Below are 12411 nucleotides of genomic sequence, written 5' to 3' on the forward strand. Positions count from 1 at the left end.
GTCTGATTTTACATTAATGGCGCTGGTCTCTTAGTCTATTGGTCTACTAACATTCCCCACCCCCCACAATTTTTCTCTCTCAAGTGAGCCAGAACTTCCAAAGATCCCCGCTGGTCTCTCTTCAGCTGAATCCAGCCCTCTTACCTGTCCTACTTTACACAACCCCCACAGCCCTACAGTGATACCAGATGTTTACCCACTGATCCCCGAGTCAATTCCCCTTGCCTGTCAGGCACATTAAAGGTGCTACATGAAGGAGTTTTTAGAATTTTTGCATTGTAATTTCAGAAAATTACTTACCTGCCAGTGTTGTGATTGTCTGTGATATTTACCTATTGATTTCTCTCACCGGGCCAGCTTCTGTTGTCAAAATGGGAAAGTTGTGGCTGTGTAATCTAGTGGGAACACGGGCAAGCGGCCAATGTAGAAATCGCCCTGTCATTTCTTGTTTGCAAAAATTCTACACTGTTCGCTCAATTGCAGGTTATGTGAGAAAACAAGCACTGAATAGTGTAGGGAATCTAAATCGTTGTAATAATCAAAAATATCATTTTTACAGCTGTTGGAAGCTGGTGGACCAAAACCGAAAGTAAAAGGCTCAAGCGCGAGTGTCCAGAGGAGATTTGTTTTGAATACTGTTGCAATTCCCGTCTTCCACATAGCAGAGAAATTCAGAAAATTCTGTATACAGTTGAAGTCGGAAGTTTACATAGACTTAGGTTGGAGTCATTAAAACTCGTTTTTCAACCACTCCACAAATTTCTTGTTAACAAACTATAGTTTTGCCAAGTCGGTTAGGACATCCACTTTGTGCATGACACAAGTAATTTTTCCAACAATTGTTTACAGACAGATTATCTCACTTATAATTCACTGTATCACAATTCCAGTGAGTCAGAAGTTTACATACACTAAGTTGACTTTATCTTTAAACAGCTTTAAAAAAAAGATGTCATGGCTTTAGAAGCTTCTAATAGGCTAATTAACATAATTTGAGTCAATTGGAGGTGTACCTGTGGATGTATTTCAAGGCCTACCTTCAAACTCAGTGCCTCTTTCATTGACATCATGAGAAAATCAAAAGAAATCAGCCAAAATATTGTGGACTTCCACAAGTCAGGTTCATCCTTGGGAGCAATTTCCAAACACCTGAAGGTACCACATTCATCTGTACAAATTACATTTACATTTACATTTAAGTCATTTAGCAGACGCTCTTATCCAGAGCGACTTACAAATTGGTGCATTCACCTTATGACATCCAGTGGAACAGCCACTTTACAATAGTGCATCTAAATCTTTTAAGGGGGGGTGAGAAGGATTACTTTATCCTATCCTAGGTATTCCTTAAAGAGGTGGGGTTTCAGGTGTCTCCGGAAGGTGGTGATTGACTCCGCTGTCCTGGCGTCGTGAGGGTGTGTGTTCCACCATTGGGGAGCCAGAGCAGCGAACAGTTTTGACTGGGCTGAGCGGGAACTGTACTTCCTCAGTGGTAGGGAGGCGAGCAGGCCAGAGGTGGATGAACGCAGTGCCCTTGTTTGGGTGTAGGACCTGATCAGAGCCTGGAGGTACTGAGGTGCCGTTCCCCTCACAGCTCCGTAGGCAAGCACCATGGTCTTGTAGCGGATGCGAGCTTCAACTGGAAGCCAGTGGAGAGAGCGGAGGAGCGGGGTGACGTGAGAGAACTTGGGAAGGTTGAACACCAGACGGGCTGCGGCGTTCTGGATGAGTTGTAGGGGTTTAATGGCACAGGCAGGGAGCCCAGCCAACAGCGAGTTGCAGTAATCCAGACGGGAGATGACAAGTGCCTGGATTAGGACCTGCGCCGCTTCCTGTGTGAGGCAGGGTCGTACTCTGCGGATGTTGTAGAGCATGAACCTACAGGAACGGGCCACCGCCTTGATGTTAGTTGAGAACGACAGGGTGTTGTCCAGGATCACGCCAAGGTTCTTAGCGCTCTGGGAGGAGGACACAATGGAGTTGTCAACCGTGATGGCGAGATCATGGAACGGGCAGTCCTTCCCCGGGAGGAAGAGCAGCTCCGTCTTGCCGAGGTTCAGCTTGAGGTGGTGATCCGTCATCCACACTGATATGTCTGCCAGACATGCAGAGATGCGATTCACCACCTGGTCATCAGAAGGAGGAAAGGAGAAGATTAATTGTGTGTCGTCTGCATAGCAATGATAGGAGAGACCATGTGAGGTTATGACAGAGCCAAGTGACTTGGTGTATAGCGAGAATAGGAGAGGGCCTAGAACAGAGCCCTGGGGGACACCAGTGGTGAGAGCGCGTGGTGAGGAGACAGATTCTCGCCACGCCACCTGGTAGGAGCGACCTGTCAGGTAGGACGCAATCCAAGCGTGGGCCGCGCCGGAGATGCCCAACTCGGAGAGGGTGGAGAGGAGGATCTGATGGTTCACAGTATCGAAGGCAGCCGATAGGTCTAGAAGGATGAGAGCAGAGGAGAGAGAGTTAGCTTTAGCGGTGCGGAGCGCCTCCGTGATACAGAGAAGAGCAGTCTCATGACTAGTGACTAGTAATGACTAGTCTTGAAACCTGACTGATTTGGATCAAGAAGGTCATTCTGAGAGAGATAGCGGGAGAGCTGGCCAAGGACGGCACGTTCAAGAGTTTTGGAGAGAAAAGAAAGAAGGGATACTGGTCTGTAGTTGTTGACATCGGAGGGATCGAGTGTAGGTTTTTTCAGAAGGGGTGCAACTCTCGCTCTCTTGAAGACGGAAGGGACGTAGCCAGCGGTCAGGGATGAGTTGATGAGCGAGGTGAGGTAAGGGAGAAGGTCTCCGGAAATAGTCTGGAGAAGAGAGGAGGGGATAGGGTCGAGCGGGCAGGTTGTTGGGCGGCCGGCCGTCACAAGACGCGAGATTTCATCTGGAGAGAGAGGGGAGAAAGAGGTCAGAGCACCGGGTAGGGCAGTGTGAGCAGAACCAGCGGTGTCGTTTGACTTAGCAAACGAGGATCGGATGTCGTCGACCTTCTTTTCAAAATGGTTGACGAAGTCATCTGCAGAGAGGGACGAGGGGGGAGGATTCAGGAGGGAGGAGAAGGTGGCAAAGAGCTTCCTAGGGTTAGAGGCAGATGCTTGGAATTTAGAGTGGTAGAAAGTGGCTTTAGCAGCAGATACAGAGGAGGAAAATGTAGAGAGGAGGGAGCGAAAGGATGCCAGGTCCGCAGGGAGGCGAGTTTTCCTCCATTTCCGCTCGGCTGCCCGGAGCCCTGTTCTGTGAGCTCGCAATGAGTCGTCGAGCCACGGAGCGGGAGGGGAGGACCGAGCCGGCCTGGAAGATAGGGGACATAGAGAGTCAAATGATGCAGAAAGGGAGGAGAGGAGGGTTGAGGAGGCAGAATCAGGAGATAGGTTGGAGAAGGTTTGAGCAGAGGGAAGAGATGATAGGATGGAAGAGGAGAGAGTAGCGGGGGAGAGAGAACGAAGGTTGGGACGGCGCGATACCATCCGAGTAGGGGCAGTGTGGGAAGTGTTGGATGAGAGCGAGAGGGAAAAGGATACAAGGTAGTGGTCGGAGACTTGGAGGGGAGTTGCAATGAGGTTAGTGGAAGAACAGCATCTAGTAAAGATGAGGTCGAGCGTATTGCCTGCCTTGTGAGTAGGGGGGGAAGGTGAGAGGGTGAGGTCAAAAGAGGAAAGGAGTGGAAAGAAGGAGGCAGAGAGGAATGAGTCAAAGGTAGACGTGGGGAGGTTAAAGTCACCCAGAACTGTGAGAGGTGAGCCGTCCTCAGGAAAGGAGCTTATCAAGACATCAAGCTCATTGATGAACTCTCCGAGGGGACCTGGAGGGCGATAAATGATAAGGATGTTAAGCTTGAAAGGGCTGGTAACTGTGACAGCATGAAATTCAAAGGAGGCGATAGACAGATGGGTAAGGGGAGAAAGAGAGAATGACCACTTGGGAGAGATGAGGATCCCGGTGCCACCACCCAGCTGACCAGAAGCTCTCGGGGTGTGCGAGAACACGTGGGCGGACGAAGAGAGAGCAGTAGGAGTAGCAGTGTTATCTGTGGTGATCCATGTTTCCGTCAGTGCCAAGAAGTCGAGGGACTGGAGGGAGGCATAGGCTGAGATGAACTCTGCCTTGTTGGCCGCAGATCGGCAGTTCCAGAGGCTACCGGAGACCTGGAACTCCACGTAGGTCGTGCGCGCTGGGACCACCAGATTAGGGTGGCCGCGGCCACGCGGTGTGGAGCGTTTGTATGGTCTGTGCAGAGAGGAGATAACAGGGATAGACAGACACATAGTTGACAGGCTACAGAAGAGGCTACGCTAATGCAAGGAGATTGGAATGACAAGTGGACTACACGTCTCGAATGTTCAAATAATAGTACTCAAGTAAAAACACCATGGGACCACGCAGCCATCATACCTCTCAGGAAGAAGACGCATTCTGTCTCCTAGAGATGAATGTACTTTGGTGTGAAAAGTGCAAATCAATCCCAGAACAACAGCAAATGACTTTGTAAAGATGGAGGAAACAGGTACAAAATGATCTATATCTACTGTAAAACGAGTCCTATATCGACATAACCTGAAAGGCCACTCAGCAAGGAAGAAGCCACTGCTCCAAAACCGCCATAAAAAAGCCAGACTACGATTTGCAACTGCACATGGGGACAAAGATCGTACTTTTTGGAGAAATGTCATCTGGTCTGATGAAACAAAAATAGAAGTGTTTGGCCATCATGACCATCGTTATGTTTGGAGGAAAAAGGGGGAGGCTTGCAAGCCGAAGAACACCATCCCAACCGTGAAGCACTGGGGTGGCAGCATCATGTTGTGGGGGTGCTTTGCTGCAGGAGGGACTGGTGCACTTCACAAAATAGATGGCATCATGAGAATAAAAAACTACGTGGATATATTGAAGCAACATCTCAAGACATCAGTCAGGAAGTTAAAGCTTGGTCGCAAATGGGTCTTCCAAATGGACAATGACCCCAAGCATACTTCCAAAGTTGTGGCAAAATGGCTTAAGGACAACGAAGTCAAGGAGTGGCCATCACAAAGCCCTGACCTCAATCCCATAGAAAGTTTGTGGGCAGAACTGAAAAAGCGTGTTCGAGCAAGGAGGCCTACAAACCTGACTCAGTTACACCAGCTCTGTCTGGAGGAATGGGCCAAAATTCACCCAAGCTTGTGGAAGGCTACCCAAAACATTTGACCCAAGTTGAACAATTTAAAGGCAATGCTACCAAATACTTATTGAGTGTATGTAAACTTCTGACCCACTGGGAATGTGATGAAAGAAATAAAAGCTGAAATAAATAATTCTCTCTACTATTATTCTGACATTTCACATTCATAAAATAAAGTAGTAATCCTAACTGACCTAAAACGGGGAATTTTTACTGGAATTAAATGTCAGGAATTGTGGTAAACTGAGTTTAAATGTATTTGGCTAAGGAGTGTGTAAAAGTCTGACTTCAACTGTACATTTACACTTTAACAATTTGAAATAGTTTTATTCATGAGTTTCTTTGAAGAATGTCAACAAAATAAGGTCCGCCAAAGATGAAATGCATTTATATGAATGCTGTTAAGTAGAGAAATTGTCTGTTCAGTCGGAAATTAATATCCAACTCGTCAGTGACAACTGTGTGGAGTTTGTGACAGCAACGATGTGAGTTAATTACAGTATTATAGACACTATGTCCTGGAATTTCTTGTGCTCTTCCATGTAGAAGAACCCTTTACCTTTTAACTACTCTTGTGTAGCTTGTGAGCAATACATGTTACATGTGCGTGTGCGTAGCTCAAAACATTCTGACCCTACAGATGTTTTTGTAAAAAACAATCCAGGCCCCTTCAGGATTCGCCCTTGTCTCACAAACACCGCTCTAGCGCGGCCCCCGTTAATCTCAAAGACCAAGAAATAGAAATAGACTAATCCAATAGTACAACTCAGAAGCCTGTAGCTCAAACACACAACGTTTAAAAGGGGTTAGAAGTTTCTAATCAAGCCAGCTTGATCGTGGGACTCATTGGGTTAGGTTATTTGATACATACTTACGTAATTTTATTTAACTAGGCAAGTCAGTTAAGAAAAAAATCTTATTTACAATGACGGCATACCCCGGCCAAACCCTAACAACACTCTGCCAATTGTGCACCGCCATATGGGACTCCTAATCACAGCCGGTTGTGACATAGCCTGGAATCAAACCAGGGTCTGTAAAGAAGGAATTTTACAAGTCTTGAGACATGGATTGTTTATGTGTGCCATTCAGAAGGTGAATGGATTGAAGTGCCTTTGATTGAAGTGCCTTTGAACGAGGTATGGTAAGTGCCAGGCACACCGGTTTGAGTGTGTCAAGAACTGCAATGCTGTTGAGTTTTTCACGCTCAATAGTTTCCCATGTGTATCAAGAATGGTCCACCACCCAGAGGAAATCCAGGCAACTTGACACAACTGTGGGAAGCATTGGAGTCAATTTGGGCCATCATCCCTGTGGAATGCTTGACACCTTGTAGTCCACGCCCCAACGAAATGAGGCTGTTCTGAGGGCAACTTAATATTAGGAAGGTGTTCCTGATGTTTTGAATACTCATTGTATATCTGTAATAAAAAAAATACATGTAAATAGTTTGACAGTTTCCATCATTTATGTCAACATATTTGAACTGTGAATAAAATATGAATAACATTTTACTGCTGTAATATATTGCTGTGCATTATATTACCCAAATGGACAACCTCACTGGAAGTTTTGTTTTACAATGACAATGAAATGAAGCACAATATTTTAATACCTTGGGTTTAAAATGGCTTTGATTAAGTTTAATTGCTCAATTCAAAATCAACACAGCAACCCTGTGGTTTAAAAGCAGAGAGCATTAATACATGTGGGGAATGAAAACGAGTTATCTTAGAACTTTAGCACCTCCACAGAATTGGGTTTCCTTTCACCCTCCACACGGTAATCATTTAATAGGACAAACAATACATACTTATACATCAGGAGTGAGTGCAAAAAAAGATGCCATAAGTCCTTTGACACACTTAGACAAGAGAGACTCACATTTCACTTGAATGTACAGCACTTTGGCACATTCAGCTGTTTGCTTTGGTTACAGTAACGGACAGCTCATTTACATACACAATCTAAAGGAAAAGCAGCTAGATCATGTTCACTATATATATAGATATCAGTAAGCGAGGGGAGTGGGGTGTAATTCTTAGTTCAGATGAGCATGGAGAGCAGTCATCTCTTTCAGTCACTCAGATTTAGAGGGCTGAATGGAGTCCACATAACACAATCTGACAATCATGTCGGGGACACTTTATAAAAGCAAAGAAAATTATAATTGCAAACCAAAACCAGAGACGCTACATCCAATGTAAAAGAAAATGAGCAACAGACATCAGAGAGTCATCTTCCTGGACTGAGAACCGAGGGGATAAGACTGGTGAGCAGGAGGATGGGAGGGGCTCGAAGTTATGATGACCAGGGGGAGGGGCTTGAAGTTATGATGCCCAGGAGTTCTATTCATCTCTTAGGCTGTTGTTGAAGTGATAAATCAGATGGTCAAGATGAACCATGTGTCAGTTAGCAGAGCCCTCCAGGGAAGCAGCCAGCAGTAGGTAGGGGAATCAGGCTGCAGGCGTTTCTGAGAGGATGGATGAATGTTCAGTAGTGTGATGTGTAACGGCTCTCCTCAGGCCCAGTCTATGGGCGGATGAAGACGTGACAGGGCACCGTTTTTAACAGCGCAGCCCTTTTCTGCCCAGGAACCGCAGCACTGCATAGTTATAGGTGGTAGCTACCACATACAGAAACTAAAGCGAGAGAAAGATGGAGAGAGAGAAGGGGAGCGGGACAAAAGAGAAGAGTTTTAAAACATTTTAAAAAAGGTTTTCACAAAAGTGCAGCTGCATTCAGACGACATGTCAATTATTCAATAGCCTATAGGGCATCACAAGATGATCTTTTTTTGTGTGCACACATTTATCACTCACTTTGGTGCCCCTACAGTAGGCCTATAGAATACTCTAAGTCAGTTCTCTAGGGATTGGTTCACTTTTCTATTACGACCTAGCTGGTCTTATCACCTTAATCATTGTTTAAAATCAATAAATATTTACTGTGCTGATGGACAGTATGATAAGATTGTTCTATTTCTCTGAATTGTATTTTTCTCTGCCAAAGAACCTTAAAATGAACCCCCATACCTATCTGGTGGTTGCCTAAAACTAACCCAGTTGGAGCTGCAAAATCAAGTCATACTCTGAACCTAAACAAAGACGGTGACAAACCCCATAGACTCATAAGTCTGGGTGAACATTCTTACTCACCAGAGCCAAGAGAGCAATCCCTGCACCAGCAAAGGCAGCGATGTATAGGTCATAGGTGACGAAGAACTGCAGAGAGAAAAAAAGGTTTCTTGAATAGTAATGCATTGTACATTGATTTGCTATTCAGAATAATAATTTAGCTGTGTGTTTTGTGGGTTTATGAAAGGTTAACCCAGAAACACACTAATTCTTTCAAAGTAGTTTTAAGACAACGCAAACAGTAACTCACCTCTTTTGTTTTGCAAATGGATGCCAAGGTCATTCCACAAGCTTTCCCTGGCATTGCATTCCAGGGCAGCAGACCTAATGAGAAGCTTGTCTCATTAATGTGAAATTAAAAACTGTCCATTTTAAATGTAAAAAATAAATAAAATAAATACTAACATACGGTGGCCCGGCTAGCTCAATCATAAGCTAAACGTACCATACTGCCGAGCATCCATGCAGATCCAGCTGTGCTGGTTGATGCTGGGTGTCGTCTCAGCCAGGATGTTGATGTTGTGGCAGGTCTGTGCCATATTAAAGAAGAAGAAGACGGGTATGGCTGTGAAGGCAAACACCGCCAGCCAGATAACTGCCAGGACGTATGTCACAATGATGAACTGTGGAGCAGCAAGCAGAGCCGGTCACAGGAAGTTATTGGTCAAACTCCAGGGGGGATACAGGATGTGACACAACATGTCCTATAAGGCTTCATTACTGCAGTCATACAACACTATAGAGGGTAAATACTCTAACAGGAGCCTAATATCCCTGAAGCAATACAACGGGGATTCATGGATAATTAACTTATGGATAATTATCTATAAATTGTTTATGGATTAATTCTCAACAAGTGGGTAGATTACAAGCTAGAGTACGCTATAGTGCCAATATTCTTTTAGCAACCTAAGAAGGAGGTGATGTCATTCCCTCTCTCTCTCCTCCCTTCCTCCCTCCTCACCGTCAGACTAAGGCAGCGGCCACATCTGGTGCTCCGGAACTCTCCGAAGGTCTGCTTGACAGCGCTGGTGGTGTAGAATCCCTCGGCCAGCAGCAGGATGCAGTAGAGGAAGAAGAAAGAAGCCAGGCCATAGATCACGTACTGGAAGTACTTGATACTGGGAGACAAGGACAGGTCATAATAAGGAAAGATCAGAGATTCCATGGTGACAAAAGGTGCTGTTGAGAGGTGTTTTCTCTTAACCCATCTTAAGGAAGGGTTACCAATACTACTACTACTGCTGCAACAGCCTTTGGATTTCTGTTGCTTGATTTGCACAACCTATCTATAAATACAAACAATTAAATTAGGTTATTGCACTTAAACAGAAAAGTTTTAAAGAGTCACTCACAACGAGGCCAGGATAACATAGTCTTGTATGTTACGAGCGAAGTAAGTCTCGACGAGCACCTCGGTGTTTGCCAGTGCCTCGTGCCCGCAGCCACAGAACAGTGCCATGCCGGTGAAGCAGAGCAGAGTGGAAACCAGGGAGGGGTAGGGCACTGCCCCCAGGCATCGGATACAGCAATCATAACAACCTGGTGAGGGGGCATAATACATCAACACACTGGCGGCACACACCAACACACAGCACATCTACGACACAGTCCAGACATCTCTCAGTCACCCTGCTTGGGGAGCTGTTAAACAGAAAGACTCCACTGCTTCTGCCACAATTCCAACAACACCCACTATCAACTTCAATCAACAGGCATGAAAGCAACAGAAAAATTACAGCGAAAAACAACAGCGAAACCAAGTGCAGTGTATCCAATCAAACAATGTTAAAGTGTCTATACAAAACCAGCCGCCACTGACTTCACAGCATTCTCATACACTTCCTCCAATGTAAGCTGTGCTGGGGAAGCAGATAACAAACATCCAGACTGTTAATGGCTGTATTGATATAGGAATCAGAGAAAGAGATGCACCTAGGGCTTTGCAAAGCCAAGGCTGTCTGACCGGAAACATCTGTTCCTTTCGATCTTGTGCTCCTCAACAACAAGCAAAGAGTTTATGAATCAGTGATGCTAAAGGCTCAGCTGCAGGATATTTTAACCAAAAAAACTGCTCTGTCTGCAATGGTTTCATCCGTGTGTAAAAGCTCCTCAGCTCCAGCCAACGCCTCACAGCTCAGCCCCTCTACTCTCCAGAGTTCATCCCTCTTTCTCCACCAACCGCCATCCACCACAGGCGTCACCAGGACAGGAGGGAGGGGAGAGAGAGGAGAGAAAGGAGAGGGCACTGAAGGATGGGTTCCAGGGGCCATGAGAGAGAGCCTGTCTTTGTGGCGGGAGACACAATGCCCTTTGTCTTAGCTAGGAGTGGAGGAGAACAAAGGCCAGCGATGTCAAACAAACAAAGACCACACTAGCACCACCACACACACACCAACAATCTAATAAACAAGCCATGAGCATCTGGGCGGGTGGGGCGGGGGTCAGGGGAGTTTCTCCACCACCAGGATTCTCACAGTATCACTGGCAATGTCAGTACTATGCGCCCAGGCCAGCCTACGGCTACAGCTGGCTGGGACTGGTACCACGGCACTGAATGAGTTTCTATGTCAGCAGGGGGTGGGGACCGTAGTTCAAGTGTTCAAGGGTGGGAGGAAGCACAATACATGGGAGTGGGAACTGAAATATCTTCACAACAACAACCATGTTGCTCATTAAAGTTGTATGATCTATAAACCCCATTCGAGAAGGGCAAACAGTGTCATGATCATATATAATAAATGATTGAGCTGCGACAAAATGTTCCACGCAGACTAAACATTCCTGTAATCTTAAGGTTTGTGTGATTTTAGTGGGTAGGAATGAACAGAGGATATAAATTAAACAAACTGTCATTTAAATAAAAACAGCTACTGCTTGGAGGTTGTTTGAGTCTCTGGAAACTATATAGGCCACAGACACCCCCTCTTCAGCTGTGCTCTGAAACACCAGTTAGAATGACAAATGTGCCATGATAACCCATGAATAAAATCACAGCACAGACATTACCAGAATGCATTGAAGGATCATACCAAGCCAAGTCTTTACTGCATACTAAATCTGAATTAACTTTAGTGTAGAGAAAGTATTTTTTTTGACGGAATAGTAGTGATGGAAGAATAGCCGGCTTAAACTTGGCTCCAGAGTCAGATGGAAGGCGTGTAACAAAGGACTTCATGCAAATTTGCTAATTATGCCCTGCACAGTGTGGGAGTGTGAAAGCCTTTGACACGATCGACCTTTCATGACCTCTGTGCTGCCTACGCTGGTCATCTGTCTATCTGAACCCTAATTAGTTCAAGCCACCTTTCAAAAAACGTTTCACAGATATAAGCTGTGTGAGAGAGGTGGTTTGATTAACATTTGAACATAATTGATATATGGTTATATTGCATTTATTTGAATAACATGTTTTATGTTCAAGAAATGTCAATTAAAATGAGTAACGAGTATCAATAAGCTTGGCTGATCAAAACGTTCAAAACTGACTGTTTAGTCTACAATACTACATATGTATTCCTTTATCTATGTGTTACCTGGAATCACATTCTATCAATCCTGCCTACGCTTCCAAAGTTGCGATATTACCAATGTTGTGTTATAATATGAATAACCCATGAGGTACCCACAAGTGGACATCATAATAGTATCAGACAATCATATAATACAATCAACTTGCAATAAAACCAGTAATTATCACAATATTAATGAAGGCTTCATATTATTCTCCAGTGAAGGAACACAAACTTCTCAGAAATATTATATTTCCAAAGTAGATTAATCACATTCCACAGACCAACTTTTAAGATATGAATAGAAAATATGAAAGACTCATTAGATGACCACTTACCCATGTTCAGAGAGAAGTATGGGGTTATTGAGGTTTGGCTTGGCGGCTTTGTGACTGTGATATGAGAAGTTATTCCCCACCACTCCTATATGAATCTGACTTGCGCTTTTGTCTAACCAACAATAGACAGACCACCAGCTCACAGAGCCAGATCTTAAAGACACAAAGTCCCTTTTCAGCCATCGACCATCAATAATAGAGCCCTGGGTTCAACATTAGGGACAGTGCAGGGTTCAAAGGCCCTAATGAGTTGACACTTGC

At 44.9% G+C, this 12411-nt stretch overlaps 1 protein-coding gene across 2 annotated transcripts; it reads right to left on the reverse strand.

Moving 5' to 3' along the window:
• Window positions 1–6784: 6784 nt before the first annotated feature.
• LOC118390194 (myelin proteolipid protein) lies at window positions 6785–12306 on the reverse strand. Of its 2 annotated transcripts, none has more exons than XM_035780517.2 (7): window positions 12151–12306; window positions 9656–9842; window positions 9265–9421; window positions 8746–8923; window positions 8551–8624; window positions 8322–8387; window positions 6785–7805 (listed from the first exon to the last, which is right to left on the reverse strand). In XM_035780517.2, the coding sequence occupies exons 1-7, from the start codon at window positions 12152–12154 to the stop codon at window positions 7731–7733; spliced, it is 741 nt and encodes a 246-aa protein (XP_035636410.1). In that variant the 5' UTR covers window positions 12155–12306; the 3' UTR covers window positions 6785–7730. The 2 variants fall into 2 exon arrangements, with proteins under 2 accessions (XP_035636410.1, XP_035636409.1); XM_035780516.2 differs by lacking the exon at window positions 12151–12306 and adding an exon at window positions 10236–10485.
• Between the last annotated feature and the right edge of the window lie 105 nt (window positions 12307–12411).

The sequence above is a fragment of the Oncorhynchus keta genome, chromosome 11 (genome assembly GCF_023373465.1).
Source record: "Oncorhynchus keta strain PuntledgeMale-10-30-2019 chromosome 11, Oket_V2, whole genome shotgun sequence".
NCBI lineage: Eukaryota > Metazoa > Chordata > Actinopteri > Salmoniformes > Salmonidae > Oncorhynchus > Oncorhynchus keta.